Source organism: Drepanopeziza brunnea, assembly GCF_022702325.1.
Source record: "Drepanopeziza brunnea f. sp. 'multigermtubi' strain 214-2 chromosome Unknown ctg12, whole genome shotgun sequence".
In the NCBI taxonomy this organism is placed as follows: domain Eukaryota; kingdom Fungi; phylum Ascomycota; class Leotiomycetes; order Helotiales; family Drepanopezizaceae; genus Drepanopeziza; species Drepanopeziza brunnea.
The window spans coordinates 864,796-891,471 of record NW_027094075.1 but is presented as its reverse complement, the minus strand read 5'-3'; the positions used below and the strand labels follow the sequence as shown (position 1 = coordinate 891,471).

The 26,676-nt window shown below is 40.2% G+C and overlaps 7 protein-coding genes across 7 annotated transcripts; 4 read left to right on the top strand and 3 right to left on the bottom strand.

Annotated features, from left to right (window-relative positions):
• Window positions 1-13,625: 13,625 nt before the first annotated feature.
• L3040_007060 (uncharacterized protein) lies at window positions 13,626-14,591 on the top strand (the record flags this gene model as incomplete). The annotated part of the gene is made up of 1 exon (XM_007296959.1): window positions 13,626-14,591. The coding sequence occupies one exon, from the start codon at window positions 13,626-13,628 to the stop codon at window positions 14,589-14,591; it is 966 nt and encodes a 321-aa protein (XP_007297021.1).
• A 580-nt stretch (window positions 14,592-15,171) lies between these two features.
• L3040_007059 (uncharacterized protein) lies at window positions 15,172-17,353 on the bottom strand (the record flags this gene model as incomplete). The annotated part of the gene is made up of 5 exons (XM_066156142.1): window positions 15,172-15,403; window positions 15,462-15,549; window positions 15,648-16,568; window positions 16,622-17,210; window positions 17,258-17,353. 5 exons carry the CDS (start codon window positions 17,351-17,353, stop codon window positions 15,172-15,174), a joined length of 1,926 nt encoding a protein of 641 aa, XP_066010952.1.
• Window positions 17,354-18,077: 724 nt separating this feature from the next.
• On the top strand, window positions 18,078-18,723 carry L3040_007058 (uncharacterized protein; the record flags this gene model as incomplete). The annotated part of the gene is made up of 4 exons (XM_066156141.1): window positions 18,078-18,092; window positions 18,172-18,256; window positions 18,352-18,585; window positions 18,653-18,723. The coding sequence occupies 4 exons, from the start codon at window positions 18,078-18,080 to the stop codon at window positions 18,721-18,723; spliced, it is 405 nt and encodes a 134-aa protein (XP_066010951.1).
• Window positions 18,724-18,947: 224 nt separating this feature from the next.
• Window positions 18,948-19,652, bottom strand: L3040_007057 (uncharacterized protein; the record flags this gene model as incomplete). The annotated part of the gene is made up of 4 exons (XM_007296956.1): window positions 18,948-18,992; window positions 19,042-19,131; window positions 19,341-19,512; window positions 19,573-19,652. The coding sequence occupies 4 exons, from the start codon at window positions 19,650-19,652 to the stop codon at window positions 18,948-18,950; spliced, it is 387 nt and encodes a 128-aa protein (XP_007297018.1).
• Window positions 19,653-20,206: 554 nt separating this feature from the next.
• L3040_007056 (uncharacterized protein) lies at window positions 20,207-21,063 on the top strand (the record flags this gene model as incomplete). Its single annotated transcript, XM_066156140.1, has 4 exons — window positions 20,207-20,209; window positions 20,369-20,644; window positions 20,747-21,003; window positions 21,054-21,063. The coding sequence occupies 4 exons, from the start codon at window positions 20,207-20,209 to the stop codon at window positions 21,061-21,063; spliced, it is 546 nt and encodes a 181-aa protein (XP_066010950.1).
• Window positions 21,064-21,220: 157 nt separating this feature from the next.
• On the bottom strand, window positions 21,221-23,401 carry L3040_007055 (uncharacterized protein; the record flags this gene model as incomplete). The annotated part of the gene is made up of 6 exons (XM_007296954.1): window positions 21,221-21,411; window positions 21,588-22,649; window positions 22,828-22,895; window positions 22,949-22,992; window positions 23,043-23,273; window positions 23,342-23,401. The coding sequence occupies 6 exons, from the start codon at window positions 23,399-23,401 to the stop codon at window positions 21,221-21,223; spliced, it is 1,656 nt and encodes a 551-aa protein (XP_007297016.1).
• Window positions 23,402-23,590: 189 nt separating this feature from the next.
• On the top strand, window positions 23,591-25,273 carry L3040_007054 (uncharacterized protein; the record flags this gene model as incomplete). Its single annotated transcript, XM_007296953.1, has 3 exons — window positions 23,591-23,766; window positions 23,819-24,569; window positions 24,617-25,273. The coding sequence occupies 3 exons, from the start codon at window positions 23,591-23,593 to the stop codon at window positions 25,271-25,273; spliced, it is 1,584 nt and encodes a 527-aa protein (XP_007297015.1).
• Window positions 25,274-26,676: the final 1,403 nt, after the last annotated feature.

Genomic DNA, 26,676 nt, shown 5'->3' with positions numbered 1-26,676 from the left:
CGTTTAGCTTTTTTATAATATTATTTAATATAGCCGCTTATTAGCTTGATTCGATAGAAGGTATTATTGCAAATATAAATCAGCTTGATTTAATAGAAAGGATTGAAAAATCTATAATAAGAATCATTTTCTTATTTATTAATCTATTTACTAATCAAAAACGTCTTTTTTAAAATGCAGCCGATACGACGGCAATCGTAGCGGCAAGCAATCCGGTGCTAAGAAACTTTAGTAAGCGTAAAGTAAGTATCTTTTTTACGTAATATTCTTACTTTTATTAATTTATTAATTTTTCTTAAAGAAGAAGGCCAGAGAGAAGCTAATTATCAACTAATCTTTATACGATAAAAGCTAATGCTCGTATAGCAAAGCTAAAACAAGATCCTTAAGCAGATGAGCTTCGAAAAGCTAAAAGACGAGATCAAGCGGCCGCTAATCAGCTTTTTGCAATTTAAAAATAAACTTTAAAATATTCTTAAGCATTAAAAGCTAAAAAGAAAACTCGATAAGCCGAAATGCGAAAGAATCTTATAGATAAACGGTACTTTTTCTTTTCTTTGATTTATTAAGCAATTTATTAATCGATTTTAAAAAGAATCGAAGCATTTACGCGGATAATCTTGTTATGCAAGCCGCTTTTTTTACAATTAGATTTAATAATAGAAAATACTTAAATAGCGATTAAGTTGATAAAGCATTTAATTCAAACGAAGAGGTTTATAAAGAATTTAATTTGCGAAAAGACGAAAAAGAAAATAGTAATATACTTCGCGATAGATACGTCTCGATTACCGATAAAAAGATAAAGAAAGTCACTCGGCAATTAGCACGTTAGCACGTATAAATAAGCATTTATTTTATTTAAATATTTATATTTTGCTAATAATATAAAGTCACGCTATATAATAACCGTTTAGCAATTTCGTCGCTATTAGCAAAGTGTAACGCGGTCTTTAATAAAAAAGTGCCGAGCTATTAATTTAAAGAATAAAAAAGCTTTCTTTAAATTAATAGCTTAAGACTTAGCAAGCACGGTTTTAAAACGAACTAAATAAGAATTCATTTTATTATGCTTTTAATCAACTGAACTAATATTATAACTTTTAATTTTTATTTAATCAAGCCTCTTTACGTCTACTTTTCTTTTAATAAAAAGAAGTATTAGCGAGCTAAAATTAAAGCAAATACCGATAAGATTGAATACGAATTGCTAGGTCCAGCCGCTTAATAGAATATAAAAGGATTCGAAAAGAATGCTGAATTTAAAGAAGCTAATTGCGATCTTATTTTATTTCAACGCGTTATGCAATTGATTTAAAAAAAGGACGAGCTAGCTCCGGAGTTGTTTTACGGCGTTAAGGATAGCGATATAGAATTGAGATCATTCTTAAACTCAATGCTTAAGTTTATATAAAATAAAATTTACGATTAATTACAAATTTTATATTTTACAAAAATACTTTTATTTATCTTATTTATTAATTATATTTATTAATAATACTTATTAATTATATTTACTTATCATATTTGCTAATCATATTTATTAATTATATTTACTAATTATATTTACTAATTATATTTACTAATTATATTTATTAATTATATTTATTAATTATATTTATTAATCACATTTACTAATCGTCGGTTTCTTATGTAACGATACGCTAAGTTTCTTAAACGCACCTTATATGCGCTAAGCTATTTCCTTTATTTTTTCTTTCGTATTCTTCGTATTCTTTTATTCCTCGCTTTTGACTTATGAACTATAGTTTACGAGTCTTTAGCGCTTTTACTTTCGTATATATAAACCTTAGCTACTTTCGACTTTTACACTCGATAATTATTGATTTTAAATCATTACTTTGAGATTCTTTTAAGCTTTTATATGAACTTTCGCGCTCTCGTGAATTCTTTTAAGTAATCGCTTAAGGTCGTTATATCTTAAAGTTTTGAATTAAAAGAATTTTGACTTATAAACTATAGTTCACGAGTCTTTAGCGCTTCTACTTTCGTATATATAGACCTTAGCTACCTTCGACCTTTACATTCGGTAATTGTTGATTTTAAATCATTACTTTAAGATTTTCTTGAGCTTTTATATGAACCTTCGCGCTTTCGTGAGTTCTTTTAAGTAATCGCTTAAGGTCGTCACATCTTGAAGTTTTGAATCAAAAGAATTGATCGACTTGCTGTATTTAAAATCGATATAAATATATTAATAAATTATTTTAATATTTAGATTTATAAATTATATTTAAAGTTAATTATATATATATTTTATTTAATATAATAACGATTTTAAAACTATCTATATAAACTCATCTATTAATTTATAATAATGAAATTCAAGAGGCTTTCGCAAGCTATCGAATTTATTACTTTCTTTTCTTGCGATACCTCTTTTTTATATATAAAAAGTCTTTTGCCCGCTAACAATACTAATTTTATAATATCCGTCGTTATGTTCGTTTTTACTAATCTATTTAATAGATAGCTTAATTTTATAGCCGTTATTTAAAAACCGCTTAACTCGATATTCGTCTATTCTAATTAACTAGCCACGATTACGCTTTTCTTTGTCTAGCATTTCTATTGCATATCGAGCGTTTCGACCGTTCGTTCGTCTAATAAAAAAAGAATAATAAGTTTTATTATCTACTTCGGTAAAGATCGAGTTTAATTAGTTTGCAATCCTTAATAAATTAATAACTTGATTAATATATAAATAATAAAACGGCACTTACAAATAAATCGGTAAGCGTCTATTAAAATATGAATTTCTTTTATTTATTCTTTAACTATAATAGATATTCGAGCTTATAGATATAATTATAAGCTAATACGATTATAAAGTGTTCTATCGTTTTATATAATAAATTTTTAATTAAATGCTTTTATTTTTAATATTTATCAGATTATATTAATTTTATTTACCGCATAACAGCAGCCGAAAAGAAAGCTGCAAAGATTATATTTAAATTAAGATTTCTATAAGCACTTTATCCTTGTATACTAATTAAACTTTAATAAATTTAAGTAAGTACTTGTTATAACGACCTTAAGCGATTATTTAAAGAATTTATAAAAAGCGAAAGGATTATATAAAGCTTAAGAAGATTATAAAATTATTATTTGAATTTGAAATTAATAATTATCGAAAGTAAAAGTTAAAAAAAACTGAGTATTAGATTCTTTTTAAGCGATTAAAAAATATATTCGTAACTTCGTAACGGTCGTTAAAGTACTTGCAATTGCAAAACACTCGGTTGTAAAAATATCTGAATTTTAATTGCTTTTTAAAATTCAAAAGAGCTGATTCTTTTTATATGATTAAAAGGAATCACGCGCACTAGCTAACTAATAAGTTTACTAGTTAAATTAAGGGTCTTTTAACTAGTGTAATATGCTGAGCGAAGCATGTTAAATGGCCCGTGAACTCTTTCAAATACTACTAGCTAGCTAAGGTCGATATAGATATACCGATATTAAAGTCTATATATAAGAAGGTTGTTCGTAATAATCAACCTAAGTAAAAAGAGCTTAAAAGTATTAAAAGATATAATTATAATTAAGCTTTAATAAAAAAGAAATAAAAAGAAATGAAAAGATAAAAAAAAAACCGTTAGTTAAAACTTAACGCTCGCAAGAATGCTGCTTAAAAAGAATTAAGCGTAAGCAAAACTTTTTTTAAAAATAAACTAACTTAATAAAATATATTTAAATTATAAAATGATATTATATAATATTCAAGTATATAAGACGTTGATATATAAGTTCAAATCAACAATTTAATAGCAAATTCGCTAGAATCTAAACATGTCTTCTTAAGCTACTAATTCGTTTTCATTTTAAATTACTTTAACCACTTACGAAGATACCGATCTATTTTAAAGTTAAAAGTTCGAAAGCTTTATAACTAGTTTCTTTAGCTTAGTATTATCAGCAATTATTAAATGTTTTAATTAATATTATATTTGGAACGTTAAAAAGATTAAGACTTTTAATACTTAGTAGTCATAGACTTTATAGTATTCTTAACAATAAAAAGCTAATCAAAATCTTTTGCGAATCGATTAGAATAAAAAGAAAACTTCTTTTATATGAATTGAATTCGTTTAAGCAGCTGAGAAATCAATAAAAAAGCTTGTAATATGCTGTAAAAAGTGCGACCGAGCTTTAAAGCATCCGAAGCTAAAAGCTTTTAAAACGAAAGCATTAGCCGATCATTAGAAAACGGATGTTTGCAAACGCGTCGTAAGTAAGCTAAAACAAAAGCTTCGGCAAACTTAATTAAGATCTAAATCTCTTTAACGCAATTTAGTACGTTTGTTTTTATTTATAAATTCAGTTAATAAATCTAGTAAATCTGATTAGTAAATCTAATTAGTAAATCGGATTAGTAAATCTAATTAGTAAATTTGATTAATAAATCTAATTAGTAAATCTAATTAGTAAATCTGATTAGTAAATCTGATTAGTAAATCGGATTGGTAAATCTGATTAATAAATAATAAAACTAATATTTAATAGACATATTTATTACGAGGAACGCTTTCGCATTAAGACTTAAAATCAGCATTTCGAAAAAGTGTTTTAGATGTTATATTATCTACGCGAAGCTCGTTTCGAATGATTAATAACTCGGATTAAAAATCTCTTTGCGAATTACAAAACTTATATTTTAAGCTCTTTAGTGCTTCAACTATTAAGCGAAACCTCGACGATAAGATTCTAGAAATTGATCGCTATCTATTAGACAATTTACTAGCTAATCAAAAACTCAGCATTTCATTAGACTGTTAGTCTAGCATTAAGCGCTATTCTTTTATATGTATAATCGGAACTGCAATTACAAAAGATTAGCATATGATTTAGCTTATGCTTAGATTTATATACGTTAAGTTCAATTATACAAGAGAAGAATTAGCAAGAATTATTTACGAACGTTTTATTAAATTAAGCTTAATAGAAAGGATAATCGCGATTACAATAAATAACGCATCTTCGAATAATATAATAATAAAAGAATTGCTTAAATGCGTCGAAGATGCGTTTAAGAAAAAGCTTTTTATAAGTTAAGAGATTCTATACGTTCCGTGTATAGCTTACGTTTTGCAATTATCTTTTAAAGCGTTGCTCGGACCGCGATTATCGCTAACGAACGAAAGCTTAGAAAAGCATTAAGAAGAAGATTCTAATATAAACGAGCTAAAAAGAGTAAGAAGACGCGATAAACGAAAGATTGCATATACACTTGCGATTGTAAGTTTTTTTTTTTTTTTTAAAAATATTTACTAATTATATTTATTAATTATTAATCAACGTACTTAAGTTCGGAAGTTTATTAAGTGTGTTACGGCTAGCTAACTTTGAAAATCGCGATTTAATAAAACGATAAAAGCTTTTATCGACGATTCAAAGCATCTTTTAACGAAAAGCTTAAAGCTTGTTTTAGATATTATTATAAGATAGGATTCTATATTCTATATGCTTAATCGATTTATAACTTTTAAAGATGTTATTTAAAGACATTGTATAAAGATCGATAAGATAAGTATTTTTAAATTATCTGATACTTAATAAAAGCAAATTTTATAGCTAATCGATATCTTTCGACCGTTTTACTTTTTAACTATGCACTTAAGTGAAGAGCTTAGTCTTATTATTTAATACGGATTTTTAATGTTCGATGAAATATTCGAACGTTTAAATAAAGTACAAGCACGATTAAAGTTTAAATATATAAAGATTTCGGAAGAAGATCGTAATGATTTTAAATAGATCTTATAATTAAAAGAAAGCGTTATCAATGCTATCGAGAAATTAGATAAGTATTATAAGAAAACGCAAGGGCCGCTAAAAGATATTTTTGCTTTCGCGATAATCTTACATCTTGCTATTAAGCTAAGGACTTTCGACTTAAATTTTTCTTAGCTTTACGAAAGTAAAGATTAGTCTATAATATATCGAGCGAGATTCGAAAAGCTTTTTAACGAACATTATAAGTCTTCGATATTTACAGCTCAACGTATTAATAATATTAAAACAATCGATCGTTAATCGATAGCCGCTTTATTACTCCGCGGCAAATTAATGCTAAGTTCTTTTTTATAAGCTTCTTTCGAAGATATAAATCACGAGTCATCGGAAGTGCATGATTATCTTTTAGCTCGTAAGTTTAAAATTTTAATTCAAAACCTTAATTTTATTGATTTTTATTAATTGAGTTTAGCGGTCGACGGACAAGAGATTTTGACTTCTTAGCGAAACCTTAAGCCTCGGTACCTTGATCTAGCTCGAATAGCTAAAGATTTTCTATGTATCTTTTTAATTAATGTTTGCGTAAAAAAGGTATTTAATATTGCAAAAGATATTTGCGATTATCGTCGCGGTAATTTATCGCTATTAACAATCGCAAAAGAAATAACTGCTTTATATTTTAAGATGTGTAATACTCGCTTAGATAAAGCTTAGCACTTATTCGAATCGATTTTAGTAAATTATAATAATTTAAATAAGAATCAGCTTAAAAAGGAATTCGAATAAGAAGTATAAAAATTTCAAGAATAGCAAAATCGTTAATTTCAAAGCTTATTTTGTTTTAAATATATCTTTGCTTGCGATAATCTTACGATCGATCAAGACTTTCGAACAATGAGTTTTAAGCAACGAGAAGCTAAGTTAATAATATTAAAAGCTAAAGTGCGAGAATCACGTAAGTTTAAATAATATTGATTTTATAAATATTTATTAATTATATTAAATAAAAAAGAACTTAGATAGGTTTCAAGATATTAATAAAGATGTTTCGTTTAAAATGCGACAGCCACGGTACGGAAAGTCTTTAAATTACGAAAGGCATTCAAAAAGTAAGTTAATTTATTTGCGATATTTTTACTTTTTATCGATTTACTAATCGATTTACTAATCGATTTACTAATCGATTTACTAATTATTATATAAGATTATATAAAGCGCATTCTTCCGCTTCTTAAAGCAAAGTCGTAGTAAATCGATTATATTTTTTACAAAGAAAACTAAGCAAAGTAAATCAATCGAAAGTAGTTACGAATTTACTTCTCGATAAGCAAACTCAAGATGATATAGATTAGAACGTTCTTAATGATATAAAAAACGAAAACGATTTAAAAAATTCAGATTCGAACGGTACGAACGAATCGACTAGCTTTAAACGCTATATAAACTATAAAAATAAAGTGCAACGAGATACGATATTATATAATATACGCTTTTATTTAGATATAAATTCTAACTTAAATATTAGCGATAGCAAATTTATACGATCAAAACGATTCGAATAATATTTCTTAATAAAATTATTTTAACGCGGAAGAAATATCAAGCCTTAAGCAAGGTGATGAAAGGATAATAAGTAAAAAGGAAGCTGATAGAATACCGGACTCGGCTTCGCTATCTTATAGAACTTTAAATGCCGCTTAAACTTCGAAACTTAGTATTTCGAAACTTAAAACTCTTTTAATCGTTATTTAAAGTCAAAGTAAGTCAATTATTATATATAAGTTTAACGATTTTAAATTTAATACTTTTATAAGCGAACGAATTATAAATCTATTATCAACTTTAAAGCGCAAACGAATAAAAGAAAAAGAAGATGATAAAGCGAGATTAATACAAGATAAAAGGAAAGAAGCTTCTTTTAGAATCAAGCGTTTGATTGCAAAGAGTATCGCTCTTGCTAAGTTTTATAATTAGCGACTTTGATTTTATTTACTGAATTGCTTTTTTTGTATTATTAAGTTTTTGTATTTATTTGTTTACAATTGATTGCAATAATTAATTGAATTCTTTTTTATCGATATTTTTAGTTTTTTTATTATTATTAATATATCTATATCGACTTTAGCTAGCTAGCTAAGAATACCGGTAGTAATAGTTAAAAGAAGAGTTTACTCGTAAACTATGGTTTACGAGTCAGTTAGCATGCTTCGCTCAAAATGTTATATTAATCAAAAGACTTTTAACTTGATTATAAAACCTTTTAGTTAGCTAGTGCACGTAATTCTTTTAATCATAAGTATTACTTTTATTAAACTTTAAAAGAGCTGATTCTTTTTATAACTATTAAGTCTTTTAATAAAGTTAAGTTATTCGTAAAGCTATATAGCCCGTGAACTATAGTTTACGAGTAAGTTACGTGTAGCAGCTTTACGTACGCTACGTATAGCAGCCTTACGTAGGTTACGTGTAGCAGCTTTAAGTACGTTAGGTATAACAGCTTTACGTAAGTTACGTGTGGCAGCTTTAGGTACGTTAAGTGTAGCAGCCTTACGTAAGTTACGTATAGCAGCTTTACGTAAGTTACGTGTGGCAGCCTTAAGTACGTTAGGTGTGGCAGCCTTACGTAAGTTACGTATAACAGCTTTACGTAGGTTACGTATAGCAGCTTTACGTAAGTTACGTGTAGCAGCTTTACGTAAGTTACGTATAGCAGCTTTAAGTACGTTAATTCTTTTTATGCAGCATTTACTAATCAGATTTACTAATCAGATTTATTAATCAGATTTACTAATCAGATTTACTAATCAGATTACGTACGGTAAAGCACGTGCTATAGCCGAGCTATAGCAGCTTTAAGTACGTTAAGTGTAGCAGCTTTACGTAGGTTACGTATAACAGCCTTACGTAGTTTACGTGTAGTAGCTTTAAGTACGTTAAGTGTAGCAGCTTTACGTAAGTTACGTATAGCAGCTTTACGTAGGTTACGTGTGGCAGCCTTAAGTACGTTAAGTGTGGCAGCTTTACGTAAGTTACGTATAGCAGCTTTACGTAAGTTACGTATAGCAGCTTTAAGTACGTTAATTCTTTTTGTGCAGCATTTACTAATCAGATTTACTAATTAGATTTACTAATCAGATTTACTAATCAGATTTACTAATCAGATTTACTAATCAGATTACGTACGGTAAAGCACGTGCTATAGCCGAGCTATAATCGAGCTATAGCAGCTTTAAGTACGTTAAGTGTGGCAGCCTTACGTAAGTTACGTATAGCAGCCTTACGTAGTTTACGTGTGGCAGCTTTAAGTACGTTAAGTGTAGCAGCTTTACGTAAGTTACGTATAGCAGCTTTACGTAAGTTACGTATAGCAGCCTTAAGTACGTTAAGTGTGGCAGCTTTACGTAGGTTACGTGTAGCAGCTTTACGTAAGTTACGTATAGCAGCCTTAAGTACGTTAATTCTTTTTATACAGCATTTACTAATCAGATTTACTAATTAGATTTATTAATTAGATTACGTACGGTAAAGCACGTGCTATAGCCGAGCTATAGCCGAGCTATAGCAGCCTTAAGTACGTTAAGTGTGGCAGCCTTACGTAAGTTACGTATAGCAGCTTTACGTAGTTTACGTGTAGCAGCTTTAAGTACGTTAAGTATAGCAGCTTTACGTAGGTTACGTATGACAGCTTTACGTGGGTTACGTGTGGCAGCTTTAAGTACGTTAAGTGTGGCAGCCTTACGTAAGTTACGTGTAGCAGCTTTAAGTACGTTAAGTGTAGCAGCTTTACGTAAGTTACGTATAGCAGCTTTACGTGGGTTACGTGTAGCAGCCTTAAGTACGTTAAGTGTGGCAGCTTTACGTAAGTTACGTATAGCAGCTTTACGTAGGTTACGTATAGCAGCTTTACGTAGGTTACGTGTAGCAGCTTTACGTAAGTTACGTATAGCAGCCTTAAGTACGTTAATTCTTTTTGTGCAGTATTTATTAATCAGATTTACTAATCAGATTTACTAATCAGATTTACTAATCAGATTACGTACGGCAAAGCACGTGCTATAGCCGAGCTATAGCCGAGCTAAGCACGTATAGCAAAAAGACGTGCAGCATGCAAGGTTTCTTTTCGTGCAGTATTTACTAATTAGATTTACTAATCACATTTACTAATCAGATTTACTAATCAGATTTACAAAGCGAAGCGTTCTTTCTTTGTTCCGCGTCGAGTTCGTGTTTTAAATATTGTAATTCACTTTTGTTGAATCGAAGCATTGCATCGATTATTATTAAGCGACGCGTTGTTTTCTTTGTTTTGCGTCGATTCATTGTTTTAAATATTATAATTCACTTTTAATGAATCGAAGTATTGCATCGATTATCATTAAGCGACGCGTTATTTTCTTTGTTCCGCGTTGATTTATTATTTTAAATATTATAATTCACTTTTGATAAATCGAAGCATTGCATCGTTATTTTCTTTATTCTGCGTCGATTTATTATTTCAAATATTATAATTCACTTTTAATGAATCGAGGCAATGCCTCGATTACGATTAAGCTATACTTTTATTTTTATATAAGTACTCGCTCTTTTTCCTTTTTCTTTTCTTTTTTTCATTATCACTTTAATACTCAACTTCTCAACCTCAACTTCAACACTCAACTTCTTAACTTTAACTTTAACACTCAACTTCTTAACTTTAACTTCAATACTTAACTTCTCAACCTTAACTTTAACACTCAACTTCAACTTCTTAACTTCAACACTCAACTTCAACTTCTTAACTAACTTTAACACTCAATTACAATTATATTTAACTTAAGTAATTATTTTCTTTTTAATTCCTTGCTTTTTGATTCTTTGCTTTAAGCTAATTATTTTCTTTATTTAGCAATATCGATTCTTTTCTTTTATAACGCTATAGTCGAGGTCAACCCTTTTAGCACTAGTAGCAATAAGCTAATCAACGAGATACTTAGTCGCTATAAAGATTTCGTAATCGTTTATGCTAATAGTAGCGTTATTAATTCAATGTTTACTTGCTATAACGAAAAGGATACCGCTTTGTTTCTAAGATTAATCGGCCTCGAGTACGAATAGAAAAGTCGCAAAGGTTTTATCGACGAGTTCGGCATCAAGCACTACGATGTTAATAAAGTTAGTAATAATATCTATATTTTATGATCACTAATTGATTTTTTATTTAAAAAGAGAGCGCTTAAGTCTTTTGTCTCTTCGACTACTTTGTCTCTTTCCTTAACGCAATTAGAAAGCAATTTACTTATAAGGATGTTAAGGTTCGATTGATCTTAAGTGATCTTACTCTTAAGCTTTTCGATAGCGATTATGCCGAAGCTAAAAGCATCTTGAAAAAGCTATTAATGCTATACCCTTTCACTATCGATAGCACTTTAGTATACAAACGCCTCACCTTTAAGTTCTCGAATGAAAATGAGTTTAAGTAGAGCAACAAGTGCTAAAAGCTAAGAGAGCTACTTGAGTCAAACGAGATTTATTTAAACTATGCTTATAAGCAAAAGCTTGGGCTAAAAGCGGAGATCGAGTTGACCGTATTTTACGTAACTGCAAAAGGACGGGTCTTTATCAACTCTTTGTAACTAGTAGATTTAAATTAAAAAACGGGTCTTTATTAACTCTTAAGCTTTTATAACTAGTAAATTTAACTAATACTCTAAGTCTCTGATTAGTAAATGTGATTAATAAATATGATTAGTAAATGTGATTAGTAAATGTGATTAGTAAATATGATTAATAAATGTGATTAGTAAACCTAATTAATAATTATGCATATATATATTTTTATGTATATAAACCTTATAGAGTAACCTTACGCTTTATAGGGTTTCCTTATAGGGAGGGGCAGAATTTTGTACCCCTCGTGGGTTCCCCCGTGGGGAGGACTTAAAACTCCGTGGGGCCCCATGGGGCCCCATGGAGCAGCCTAGTTACGACCTTACGAATATATATTCCCAATCGCTTGGACGCAATCCAACAGTTTTGCAAACACACCGGCTTTACTTAAAGGCTACAAACGCGAGCCTTCTTAGCTTTACGACGAAAGAGAACGATGTTTGTACTATACGGATCGAAGCCGCTCGTAAGGCTATACGTATTCGACAGTTGTCGAAAGAAAACTCGATGCATATATAATATTATTATGAATTGCTTTTAAGAGTTTTACAAGTGTTCAGCTATTTAACGAAAGGTTTTCTTCAACGTAGTTTTCATTCTCGATTAGATAGTACTTTGTATATAATTCCTTTACTTAATAGTCAGTGCACTGACTTTATGACCTGCGGGCTCTCGGTCACAGTCAAGACAAGCAAGTGTCTTAGGTCAAGCAAGTGTCCTATTTCAATTATTTTAACTTGTATTAAAAATAACTTAATAACGAATAAAGCTATGATATTAAAAATTTGATAGTTTTAAAGAGCTCGATTCCGCCGATTAATGCATTCAATTTTTATCAATATAGCTCTTTTTATTATCAAGTAATTCAAGTTGCAAATCGTAAAAAAAAATTGTTTCTGATTCTTTATCGAAAAGAATCGAAAATCGCGATTTGTATTAAGAATAAGTCAATAACAAAAAAAGATACAATAATAAAAATTAAATATACGAATCGAGATAAGTGAATTATACTTTACCTATTAAACATATTATATATTTTTTATTATTAAAATAAGTAAAATAATATTTATTACGCAAAATCACAATTGTAACAGCGAAAAAAGCTCGGACAATTTAACGAAAATTCAAGAACATCAACTTTTCGATTATATTTGTAACTTAAATAAAATAATAATTATAGAAGTTATAATAAAAAAACTAAATGGTACGAGTCCGCTTGATTAAGAATTTTTTAAATATCAAATTTTTATATCGAAGCTCAATTCAAAAGACGATTAATATTCAAAAATATAAATTTTTTAATACAAAATATTTGATTTTCAATCAAATTCAATCGATAATCAAACATTATTTATTCTATTCATTATTAAATTATTAATAAAAATATTTTATACTTGGTTAAACTTTTAAAGATCTCGATTACGCCGATCTATGCATCTAGTTTTGAATATCATAGCAATATTCGTTGCTAAGTTATTTCTAATACAAGTTGAAATAATTAGAATGGGACACTTGCTTGACCTAGGACACTTGCTTGTCTTGACTGTGACCGAGAGCCCGCAGGTCACAAAGTCAGTGCACTGACTATTAGCACGTCGCCGTACCTTAAAAGAGGTCCTTAAGGTCCAAGCATTGCGTTTTGGATACCCGCCCGACGTTAATAAATACAACAACAAGAACAACATATTCGATATACTCGAAAAAAAAGAGCTGCAAATTAATTGCAACGTTTTTTTTTTTTTTTTTTTTTAAAATGCTAAGTAAAATTAAACGGCGATGCAACGTCTTAGAGCCGTATATAATCGGCGTTATTAGTATTATTATTATCCGCAAAAAATCGAGTTAGAATAATAAAAGTTATTTCTCGAGCTATGCGGCGAGCGCAACGAGCTATTGATTTAATTTTAGCGGATTTTTAAAGAAACCGTATCTTGAAAATCGAATGCAATAAAAATCAAGTCGTTATAAGCAAATTGAAAATTTCGTATTAAATAATTAAGATGGCCTTACTACTATTATTACTACTAAGGAAGGGCCCTAAAAGTTGCAACGTCAAGGCCCACTATTAAGCGTAGGTAATACTTTGCTAAGCGAACTTTTACAAGCAGCGATGAGTGGTCCGGACCAAAAGTTCACCAACAGTTTCTCGTTCAGCCGCGCCAAAATACTCTTAATCGGAGGTTTAGTCGGGTCGGAGGTTAATAGCATATTCTATCACGATGTCTTTTCAAGGCCACCTCGAAGGCCTTCTTAATAAAGGCAAAGCCAAATTCAAAGAGTTCAACGAGCAGCGCCAACAGCGCCAGCAGCAGCAGCAGCATCACCAGTATCCACAACAACCACCGCATCAATTCCACTCAGGCGGCCCCCCACTCATTCCCTACGGTACCAAACCCGGCGGTTCCCATCCTGCTCAACCATACTGGCAACCCTTCTTTACCCCTTCCACCCCCGTCTCTGCCCTTTTCCAGCATGAAACTGGCGCCCACGGCTGGGGCAACAACGAGTCACAGAACTATACTGCTGCCGCTGCGAACTCCTTCTTCACCCCCGACGGGAAACTGGTCGTGCGCGCAATCGTCAACCATTCCCTGCCGGAGAACAAATTCACCTCGGCGCGCCTCGTCTCGCATCAGACACTAGATCGGCAGAGGGGGTGCCTGACGGCGGTCCTGAGCGCGCCTTGCGCGGCGGGCATCTGGCCTGCGTTTTGGCTGCTGCCGAAAGCCCCGTTCAGCTGGCCGACGGATGGGGAGGTGGATGTTTTCGAGAGCTGGAATGGGGATTGCGTGAATCATTCTTGTTTGCACTGGGGGCATTTCAACGGGGAGGACTCGCAGAAACATCGGGTCGTTGAGACGCCGATTCCTGATATGGCGAGACGGCCGGTGACGATGGCGTTTGCGTGGGATCAGCCGGAGAATGGGCAGGGAGGGAGAATGGTATGGTATATTGATGGGAGGACGGTTATGAAGGCGAATATACCCGAAGGGACGAGGAGGATGAGTGAATTTAATGTCATTTTGAATGTGGCGATGGGGGGGAATGTGTGCCAGGGGAGACTACCGGCGGATGGGGTGTATGACTTCGTGGTTCATGAGTTGAGAATGGACCATGAGCCAGTGGGGGGATGGGGCATATTTGCAGAGGAATTTCAAAGGGGAAGGGAAGGGAAGACGATGTAGAGTTGGTTTGCGCTAGACATGACTTACGGTGAATGACTCTGGAATTGGCAATTGGAATAGAATTCATAAGCGTTAGAATTACGAGCAAGCTAGATGGAGCCCTTCTGATGGCGAATGTACCGCTCGTGCGAACCGTAGAACAAGCCTTCAAAAGCCTTGATCGAACCACGGAACAGTATGGAGAAGTGGCAGACAACTCAACTGAATATGCTTCGGCGCACATTGGAAGAAATTCATATCAAAAAGCAGGCCACCAATAACATATATCAAAATGCTATCTATATGCGTAAAAAAATTGGGGAAACCAAGGAACATGTACACGTCCGGGTCACTCAGGAGAAGAATCTTTGAGCCGAGGTAGCAGCTACACTGCTGCCATTTCACCCACTAATACTAATAATTACTGTACACCCACCAAGCTTCATCCGTAGGTACGCCTTCTCGAAATTGTATGCAGCAGATTGGTACAAAGAAGCCTCTCTTCTCGCAAAGCCGAAGCACCACTCCAAACTCCTTCCCAGATACACGCCCGCTTGAAAACATCGTAAACGTCATCCTATATTTCGAGTCCTTCTCTGCCCTACATAGTAGATCTCGCTCTCTTCTTCCGCGGCTTACTCGCCGGCTTGACAGTCGTGTTCTCCTTGTTGCTGCCCTGGGAAGCATTTTCGCTCACGTTCCGCGAAGTTGACACTGCTCGACTCTCGCTCATCTCAGACAGAAAATTGCGTTTGCGGATCGCTCTCTCCTCCTGAGGCTTGATGAAGCGATGAACAGTTCTATGATCCAGCACGCGCTCCTCCGTATCGTGCCTGCCTTCCTTGTCAGTCTTAGGCCACATGTATCCGTAAAGTTTACTGTGTCGCTCACATCTCGGGCAGGAAGAACGTGTGAAGTAGGCGTTTTGCTGAACGAATGACTCCTCGCAGATCTTGCAGGTAATCCACGCGGAGGTAGGCTCGGCAAGGAGACGGCCTGTCAAGACGTAATCGCCGCGGACTCGGACGGGTGGTGCGTGGTCTGCGTCGTTGGTTGGTTCTTTGCTCTTTCTCTTACGCGGCTCTATCCTTCTGCGCTTTTTGGATGTCAACTCGGTATTGGCTTCATCTACTGCCTTGGACATGGCAAGTCCGAAAGAGTCGTCCCCATCGAATAGTTGGTCCGAGAGCTTGGAGAGAGCAGAGCTATTGGCGGGGTCGCTGTCGTCTTGGAGAACTGGGTGCTTTGAGCTGGTGGTGTCGCTGACAAGGATCGATTCGCCTTTCTTCGCTTGCTCGAGAGGCCTGGCTTGCTTCCTAGATCTGGCGGCTCTCCTTATTCCCGGGCCAGATGGGTTGATGGTGCGCTGTGACTCTACATCCACAACAATTGTGTCTTCGTCAACAATCGCGTCTTCGTCAACAGACGTGGCATCGGTACTCTTTTGGCCATCGATCCACGGGCCTGAGAAGCTATCACGTCTAGAATTGGACGTGGAGCAAGCCGGCGAAGGCTCTGTGCTCAACCGAGTAGAAAGGCTTAACTCGGAAGCTTTCTTTGCGTTCGAAAGGCCCTTTCTTCGGGGCTTCTTGGCAGTTCTAGATGGCGAAAGCGTCTCAGATTCCTCTCTCTTGCGCTTCAACGGGGACACGCTGGCCTCGATTGAGGGAGATTTTGTCTCTAGAGTTGACTCCATGTTCTTGAACCGAGAAAGCGTTCTTGGTGTTGCCTTCAGGACCTTGACTCGAGGTCTGATATTGATTTCGGGGGTCGCCGACTCATCCCTCGAGGATACCGTCGATTCTCGTCGGTCTCTGCGGCGACGCAATAAGTAAGAGCCGTTTGGGCCGCCACTCTCCTCCTCGATCGAGGGCTGGAGGATCTTATTTTCCTCTCCATCCTCCGGCTCAGCCTGGCCCGCTGCCCAGCCGCTGTGACCAAGATTCTCGCAGGTCTGGCAAAGACACTCGCAGTTGTCTTCTCCAAAGTAGTTGTCACCTCATCAAAGTTAGTATAGTTGCCAAAATTGCGAGTCTGAAATGTGAACTTACCATAGGATACAGTAATTTCGTCCCCTATCTCAATATCAGCCACAGCGATGATCTCCATGCCGGAGGTCCCAGCTGTCATGAGTCGCGCGTTCGCTCCGCAATCGTGGTTCGCAAACCTTGCTGGCCCAAGGAAGAGAGATGCCGTTCGGTTCCTACTCGATACCACAATACTGAAGTCCCGACGACTGGATTTGATCAACTCCTCCTCCTCCTCTGTCATGATCACTTGAATTCCACACAGGTATTTGACTACCTCTCCCTTCTTGATGTAGCGTCGGGCGGTCACAGCTGCTTCATGGGTAACAATCGTGTACCGGTTCGTGCTGGAAACCTCGAAAGGGCAGTCCGGCAGGTAAATGTTCACGTACTTTCGTAAATGTCTCCGGAAGTCGTCCTTCTCCTTTTCCGTCTTCAGGTTTTGCGAGAATTTCTTGAGCCCGGGCAATTCAAGCAGCTCTTCCTCGGCTTTAGCGGCATCCTTCTCGACGATCACTCGCTTTTGGAGAATCGCAGTAACGGCCTCCTCGGTAATGCCCCGAGAAGAGTGGTAGGCGTTCTTGTTCTTGCGAATAGTGGTCCAGAAGTAGACCTGGATCCGTAAGAATGTGAACTTCTGAAGGGTGAAAGGGAACCCACATGATCTACCAGGGCATCGGTAATAACGTCGTCGTAGGCGGCCAATTGCGCAAGCGTAAGACGCTGCTTCTTTGGGGACACATTTTGAAAAGGCATCGCGAGCTGGATTTGCGGTGTGGGGGTTTATGCGACAGCTCGAAGGATGTCTATTCGTAGTATTGTTGGTGCTGACGGGCTATCGGGCTGTCTGTCGTACTAAGGATAAGTTGGAGGTGAAGCTGAAGTTGAAGTTGGACTTGAGGTTGAGGTTGAGGTTGAGGTTGAGGTGAAATCTGGAGGAGAGGAGGATGTGAGCTGGGTGAATGAATAACTATTCTCATGAGAAAATGACTCGACGGTATGGAGGAGGTCCGGGGGTCGCCCTCGCGCTTCCTCTTGTTCTTGTGGTGAACGCAGCCTCGCGTCGGCGAGGTTGAGATTCACCGCCAGGGCGATGACGGCTGCTGCATGGGTGCGGCGGAATGGGGGAAGAAAGGTAGAAATCAAGTCAAGAAGAAGTCAAGATGATCAAATAATAAAGTCTCAGATCGAGTAAGGGACCAACTACTTGATGTATGTATATATATATATAGCAGACCAAGGGAAAGAAAGGAATGAATAAGAGGTGAAGGGAGTTTGTGCCAGAGGGTAAGTGAAGTTCCGCAAGAGAGATACTGGACATACCTATCGGTACCGTATAGGTATATGCAGGTACCCGAATTTGCTACGGAGGCCACCACCGCCCAACCACCATCTCTACCAACCCTCACTACCACGACCGCCACCAACCCTCTCTGATATCCAGCAGCTCGGGCTTGATCGTATCTGATCTGATCCCACGATGATTCAATTAAAGGTCAGCCAGTTTCCTCCCGATACCGATACAGTATCCCGCATCCGCATCATCTTCCCAGCAGCTAACAAACTCCCCGCAGACAATGATGAATTGCATCGACAACTCGGGGGCGGCCATCGTCGAATGTGTCAAGGTCATGCGAATGAAGCGCCATGCGAAAATCGGTACGCTCCCCTCCACTCTCCCCCCCCCCCCCCCCCCCCCCCCCATCTCCCCCCTTCGAGACGCAAGCCATGTTCATGTGTGTGGTGGATTCTAGGCGATCGCGTTATCGTGGTTGTGCAGAAGCAGCGAAACTTCTCAGAGTCGGGACCCGGAGCAAGCGTCTCGACGTCGGCGGCGAACAAGGTGCGGAGAGGAGACATCCGACACGCCGTTGTGGTCCGGACGGCGAAGAAGCTGCAGAGGCCGGATGGGAGCGTGGTCAAGTTCGACGACAATGCGTGTGTGTTGATCAACAAGGCGGGAGAGCCGATAGGAACGAGGCTGAATGGTGAGTCTATACCATACCTAAGGCGAGATATACTACTTGGGAACTCGGGCTCACGGTGTGCACATAGGGGTGGTTGGTGTGGAATTGAGGAAGATGAAGTGGTCCAAGATCCTGTCCTTGGCCCCGATGCACTTGTAATATGGTATGAAAATCAGGGACGCGTGTAGCATATGGAAGGCGTTCAGAATTGGATCATGGCTGAAGATGCATAATCATTCATTCCCCCCTAGCTATCTTCTCTTCTGGCCTTGAGAGATATGCCAACTCCGTACCCGCGTGCCTTTATCTAGATACCCCAACGCCCATGCTTCAGCCTAAGTTCGATGTAAAACATCGCAAATAACAAATAGCCAGCCCGGGTATCATGAGAAAATGTGACCACAACCGCAGCACACGTAGAAGAGTTTCTACTGGGGTGTCAGTCTCTATGGAAACTTGCGCTTCGGGGAAGCTTACCATCCCAGTTTCCGCAGATCTCTGTTGGGATTGGAAGAACACCGCGTCCTCTGTCTTACACTTCGGGCATGTCTTGTTGGATCGGGGGAGCTAGAAAGTAAGAAGCAGGTCAGCAGAAGTTGCTGAGGTCCTGCACAGCAGAAGATATTTTTCTTCTTCTTCTTCTTCTTCTTCTTCTTTCATCGTCTTCCGCCACCCCATCTCCTCGTCCCCTATCGCTCCTCGTTCGGTTTTCCCATCATGATCTCCCCATCACACATGACCAACCCCCCACATAACAAACAGAGAGATAAACCCACCGTCGGATCAGATCCAACGTCTTGAGTCACACCAGCTGTCTCGCCGACGGCATTGTTGAGGATATTTCTGAATACACAGGTGGAGGTCGCTTCTTCGGAGAATTGGCAGGTGCGGCAGGCGAATTGCAGGCGATGGGTGTCGGGGTCTTCTTTTGGGTACAGCATGTTGGAACTGCGTAGGAGTTAATAGGTAGGAATGTGTGAAATTTGCCGTCAGGGGAACTCGACTCACCATTCGCTGCAGAATCGAAAAGTGATCTGTTCCAAGGCTTTTTTGGGCTCAGAGCCGGTGCTGGACGCGGGCGAGGCCATCGTCAGGTCTGTTTGACGGGTGGCAGCGAGTAGAGCGTAGGGCGTAGAGTAGGTACTGTACGGTACGGTATGGTACGGTACGTAAGATGGCGGGATTTTGGGGGTGCGGGACCTGATGAGGCCGATGGACGGTGGACGGTGGACGATGGACGATGGACGATGGACGGTGGTCGGTGTTCGGTGGTGTTTGTTTTGGGTTCTACGCGTGGTGTTTCTTCCGTATTTATTTGTATCGACGAAGAAGTTGTGCGGAAGAAAGGCGAAGGGAAGTGAGTCAAACGAAGGTGAATGGAAGATCGACAAGGCGGCGGATGTCGCCGGCGCTAAGACTCAATCCCACTACGAAGGAAGTACTTCCATCACCAGCTCTCAGCCCTCCATACCGATACTATCCCACCAGCAGCTCCGTAAAGCAACGCAACGCAACGCAACGCAACGCAACGCAACGCAACGCAACGCGACCAAGTCAAGCAAAAGTCTCTCTCTCCCTCACTTCCACCTCGATCCCCTTTACTTCTCCTCCCCATTGTTATTCATTCACAACCTCCCCCACAATGGCAAGTTGGTTCGATACTCTACTAGAGCTCACTCAGCCTCGTTCTCGCCCATCCCCCCCTTCTCCCCCATCCCCATCACCTATACCCATCACCTATCCCCCATCACCTATCCCCCATCACCCATCAATCCCTCTCAGCGCACGCTAACACTACCACCAGACCGAAGCAGGATTGCCCGCCGGCTGGGAGGTCCGCCACTCCAACTCCAAGAACCTGCCCTACTACTTCAACGAGTCCCAGAAACAGTCACGATGGGAGCCCCCGCAAGGAACCGATACCGAGAAGCTCAAGTCCTACATGGCACAGAACCACAGCGCACCCCAGATTGCCTCCGACAATGCACAGGAAGGCGATGCCAAGCCGCCCGGGAAGATTCGTGCCGGCCACTTGCTGGTGAAACATAGGGACAGCCGGCGCCCCAGCAGCTGGCGTGAGGTATGTGGCAAACTTCCCGACTCCATGGACGGACTGACTCGGCCACATTGGAAATTGAATCGGCCGGGGATAGTAGTATGTTTGTTGACTGGTAGCTGCTAGGCGGAGATCAAGCGCAGCAAGGACGAGGCCATGACTATCATCCTTGGGCACGAGCAAAAAATTCGCAGCGGCCAATCTTCTCTGGGAGACCTTGCTACCAGCGAATCTGACTGCAGCAGTGCACGAAAGAGGGGAGATCTGGGCTTCTTTGGCCGTGGCGATATGCAGAAGGAGTTCGAGGAAGCGGCATTCCAACTCAAACCGGGCGAGATGAGCCAAGTCGTGGAAACTGCTTCTGGACTGCACTTGATTGAGAGGTAGGTCAATCTCGACCTGCACAGCAGTTCATGGACTGACTAGTGAAAAGATTGGAGTAGGAATACTTGCGTCTTGGTGACCGAAATGTCTCTCTCTTATGGGGATCTGCAGTGCTTTCACTGAGTCCAGAATCACAAACGGCCGCCGGTTTCCAACGAAACGCTATCTTGCATAAAAGCACTTGACTATAAGATATTGTCATTGAGATTTGACTTGTCACATGCCTACTATAGAGTTGAGAGCTTTCACTATTGCTGGTACCGACGTCAATGCTAATGTTATGATGCCAAAGAGGCTCATACTCAGACTCGACAAAGCTGCAGCTCTGGGGTCCGTCTGAAGTAGGACCGCTGTTGCTATTGCCGAAGAGCTGCCCCCTAACGTTACACCTCTAGTCACATAGTCGTCTGTTGCACACGTCAGCATATCTTGACCCATGGCGTTCTAAGACTCTAGGTACTGGGGTCAATGGTTGAAGTCTCCTACCGAGCTTCCCAACTGCGTTGTAAAAGAGCTCGATAGAATCTTCCAGCAACCCCTCCCCAGTAGAATTTTCGGAGAGAGAGAAGTTGTCTTCACATACCTTCAGGAATCCTCATCCGATCCAACAGCTGGGTCCCAACCAACGCGCCCAAGATCCCACTCATAATCGCCAGCGCCGCAACCGTATTTGCATCGCCCCCAATGTTCACCACCGCGGGCGTTGCTAAAGCTAATGTCAGACTCCTCGCGGCGAATGCCAAACTCCTCTCAGCGCTTATCCCAATAGCATAGCACACGGCCGGATACCCAAACAGACTTCCTACACTCGCTGTAAGATTGGGGATTACAATTGCGAAGAAATGCCGCTTGAGTTCGAGGCGGTAGGTGAACATGGGCAATGCGAGGGCAACAATGCCAGCGTCGAGGATGGAGACCAGGATGTCGCCTGCACCGGGCATCTGGAGATCCTTTTGGCCCTTCCAGAGGGAGAGGTAGGATGTCCCTGTTCTGAAAGCATGCAGGCACGTCAAAAGACTGTCCCCACGTATCGACCCGAGGATAAAAACCCCGAGGACAGTAAGAGCGGAAGACACCAGCACGGGATGCAAGAATCTCTTGCACTGTGAGGGTAGAGCTAGAGCGGCATGATAGGCTATGACTGTGAACGTGAGCTGGGCGGGCATGGCGTATCCAGTTGTGTAGTAGACTGGTATACCAACGGCGAGGAAGATGAGGAGATAGGTGAAGGGATCGAGGTTTGCGTTTAGAAATGCGGCCCAGCGTTGGGGACGGGTGAGGGGAACGGGGATCTGGAGCACGCCTTGGGCGTTCTGGCGAAGGGTGTCGGAGGGCGCTACAATCTCTCCAGGGGGTTCGCCCGCGGTTCTTACAATAGAAGAATCGTGTGCTCGTTGAGGGGCTATCAGGTCGTTTGTGGAGGCTTCGTCCACGAAGCCGGTGGTGCTTGTGCCACTGACGAGGGTGGGAGCTTCAAAGTTCTGTCTGCCGTTGCTGAGCGTTATGTCTGAGAAGGGGATACTGTCGCTCTCGTCGCCCGTTTCTCTGGTTCGGGCTGTTATGGCCCGTTTGGAAGAGCCGAGGAGGAGTTGAAGGCCGCGGACTAGGTAGGCTGTTGCTGCGAAAACAACGATGAAGCCGATAACTGTGACGGCGATCAGTATTCGAGAAGGACTTTCCAAGCTGCTGGCGTATATCATCACGATATCTCGGCTGATGAAGGGACTGGGTTTTGCTGGGTGTTTTCTTTGATACCTCACCCTCGCTTAGCGAGAAAAAAAGGGGGGTATGGAAGGGATGGGAATGAATAGGATATTACCCACGGAATACGGCAATGATTTTCCCAACTTCAGTGCCACTGATAGGAGAGCTCAATGGAAGTAGGATGAATCTGTACTTGAAGTTTAGAATAACTCGCAATCTGAGCTCACAGTGACGGCCTACGAGGGAGTGAAGAAGATGTTGAGGTATCTCAATGCAAATCCGGCCTTTTACACAATCAGCTCCCACATTCCCAAGGCGCCAATCCTTTACCTACAGGTACATCGATAATCTTGACTATAGCCCTCGTCCTCTTGTCTCCAATCGCACTGTCACACAAGATCAGAGCCAGGAATAACAAGATCAGACAAGCCACAGAAGCCGGGAACGACACCCTGGATATGGCGATGAGAGAATTGACCCCGAAACATGCTACAAGAATTACGAGGATTCCCATGGGCACGCATAGCCATGAAGTGAGGTTGCGACGCCACGAGCGGAGGGCTACCTGAATCGTAATAAGAAAGATGTTGTCAGCGATGCCCGCGACCATGTAAGTAGACGCTGACAACTCACCAATTTCAAAGCCTCTATGGCGTCTGAAGTCAAGCCTCCAGCGCTCTCGTGCCGGGCCATTTAGTATATAACTGAAAAGAAAGAAGAACGATAAAGTGGACGAGTCTCTGTCTCCAAAAAAATGTTGAAGTGGAGGTGGGCGGACCGGAGTTGTGACCTCCGAAGGCCGAGAACCAAATAACGAACCAAATAACAGTTACCCTCTGATCATTGGCATTTCGAACCACGACCACGACCACGACCACGACCATGGCCGAAAACCATTTACAGACACTGGTGAAAGCGTTGAGAGACCATGATCTCACGTATGATCGCGAAGCTTTAAAATCTGCGTTCGAGGATCCAGAAAGCCAGACCGCGATCCGGGAATGGATCGAGGAACATCTTTGCCCGGAAACGGTGTTGAGCAGAGATGAGGCTAACCTGTGAGCTTTTTTTTTCTTTATATTTGAAACTTTAAATTCTAATAGCAGTCAGGTACGCAACATTAACCAAGAGTGGAGAGGCAGAGGCTCTCGCAGCACAAGACCTCTCCCTCGTCCAAGACCTCAACGACGAGGAAATCCACAACGCGATCGAAGAGCTCAAGCGGTCCACCGCCGCTATCGAGAAACATACAGAAGTCTTGCGTCTCCAGCAAAATGCTTTCCATGCGCTGGTTAAGAGTGAGACCCGCACTGCTCAGGCCAGGACGCATACAGAAAGGGGACAGCTGAGGAAGTGGGAGGCGGAGAAAGCAAGTATCACTGCAGCGATTGAGGAGTTGAGTCAAAGCTTGGTATACCAAATTTCGGATCTAGAACAACAGGGTAAGACGCATGACGCTCGTCTCAGGATGAGCGTAGATGGGATCTTACAGTCGGACGATAAGTTGCTGTTGAGTTTGGAGAAGCTGTCTGGAGATCTGGAACATGGGAGCGAAGGGAAAGAGGCTGATGTTGGACGGATCAGGGAGTTATGTGCGATGTTGATTAAGCATACTGTGGAGGGGATACGGACGCGGCTTGATAGGGTGTACATGGAGGGACTCCGCGGCTCGGACCCGTCCAATGGTCACCATGAAGAGCAGATGGTCAATGAATTAGAAGAAGAGCTTGAAAGCTTGTATTCGGAAGTTTTGCCAGTGGCGCAAATGTCCGCGGAACAGCAGTTTCTCGAGCCGGCCCTCAGGGCGGCTGCTGCTATTGATGGCAAAGGCCAGGAGAGGACGGTGAAGGCTATCAAATATGTATGTTCTTTAGCTCCTCGGGTACTCCACTAACGCTAACCTAACAGATTCATGATTGCATGATTTTCCTCGTCAACCGCATCGAGACATTCCTCGAACGGGCCGAGGAAAGCCAATGCCATCGAATGGCGCTCCAAGTGGTCATCGACTCCGTGAAGCAAGAGCTCGCCCATCCCTCAGCTACCCTCTCTAACACAAAGGGCTCACCAACTCGACCCAATGCTACGAGAAGCCGTAATTCATCCGCTTCCCAACCGAACTTTCGCCTACGAAACAGCCGTCGCTCCTCAGGAGCCTATGACGAAGAGGTCGCGCCGGAACAGCAACTTGCTCGAAATCTCGGCGTGGCGCTACCAGCCCACGATTTGCCTGATCATGAACGTGCCAGCCTTCTCGAGCGAATGGTGGCGGAACGAACAAGCAGGTTGGAAGGCCATGCAGATAGTCTGCAATCTACCACTGAGCAGTCCATTTCGTCGCATTTGCTCGATGCGAAGATGACGATGCAATTGCTGCGGGATGCTCTCTTGTCGAATTCGCAGTATGGGAAAGTTCGACTGATAGATCTTGACCTGGACAACGCGGTCACGACTTTTGAGGGTGATGTACAGGCTTTGCAGGATAGCTTGGAGGCGGTGAACTTGCATAATTTGCAAGCCAGAAATGTGCACCGAGATCAGCTTGTTGAGCGGTGGTCGAGATAGGAAAAGAACGTGTATGAATTAACCACAAAGTCTGTTCAAGAGATACCAGCTTTGTTGAGTTGCGTCCGTCTATCCTTCGTGTATTGACCTTGGGCTTCATACTTTGATATTATTGATGCGTTTACTATACCCTCTGGTTCTTCGCCGCTACTGGCCGAAGAAGCGTCAGAAATGAAGCAGTCCTCGTCAATCCTTCCTTACCTCCAATCTCAATTTTCCGACACATCGGATCGTGCACCTCGATACAGTAGGACGGCTCGGATCATCCTTGAATTTGAAGCCGAATCCACTGCTCTGCTGACTAATCAATGAAAAAGTGCCCGCCAGGGAAGGTTACCCGTGACTTTAGCGAGCATTTGTTGTCTTTCCGAATCAGCGCCAAAACACTTGATACGAATTCCCCGATCCAGCCTTGGGGCCACTATCCAGCCAAGCTTTGATCTTCCTCTCCACATTATGATCTGTATCCGATAAGCCTGGCGGGAAAATCGTTGAAAGCCATGGACTGGGCTTGGTGATAAACCAACTACCTACGTAGAAGTAGTACCTACGGAGTATACCGCTACTGCGTGAAGCGTGTGATAGTCAGTGCACTGACTTTCTACTTCCGGGCTCTTGGTAACAGTCAAGACAAGCAAGTGTGCCAGGTCAAGCAAGTGTCCTATTTCACATATTTCCAATTGAAAAAAGCTATATTTTATGATATTGTTATTGTTGTTGTTGTACTACGTATTTACTACTATTAACGTCGGGCGGGTATTCAAAACGCAATGCTTGGACCCTGGGGACCTCCCATGGGGTACGGCGACGTGCTAAATAGAGGAATAAACCCCCTAAAAGCAATTCATAGTGCTGTGCGTCGACTTTTCTCTCGACAACTGTTGAATACGTGTGGCCCTACGGGCGGCCTCGATCCGTACAATACAAATATCGTTCTCCTTCGTCGTAGAGCTAAGAGGGCTCGCGTCCGTAGCCCTTGGATGGAGCCGGTGTGTTTGCAGAACGCTTTGTCGAAGGCGCAATACGGTATACCGTGTTTTCGATCAGTCGAACTAGGTTACGATATTAGTTGCATTTAACAACAGTTATATATATAAAAAGTTCGATAATTAAGTAAAGCTCGATTGCTATACTTCGTGCATGTTGGAGTAAGAAATTCTTACTCTATAAGGTCTGTGCTGTTGCTGCCAAGCAACTCTGGAAGAGATGGATAGTGACTGCCAGTTGAAAGAATGAATAGCTAGCTAGCGTAGAAGGAGAACTGTATACAGTTCTCTTTCTTGGAAGGGATTCTCTCTCTTCTAGATAACCAAAAATAATACAATTGTAACCACCTTCTGCTTCCCCCATCACAAGGAAGAATTATCTTCTTACAGTGCATCTGTTTTTTAATATTATTGTTC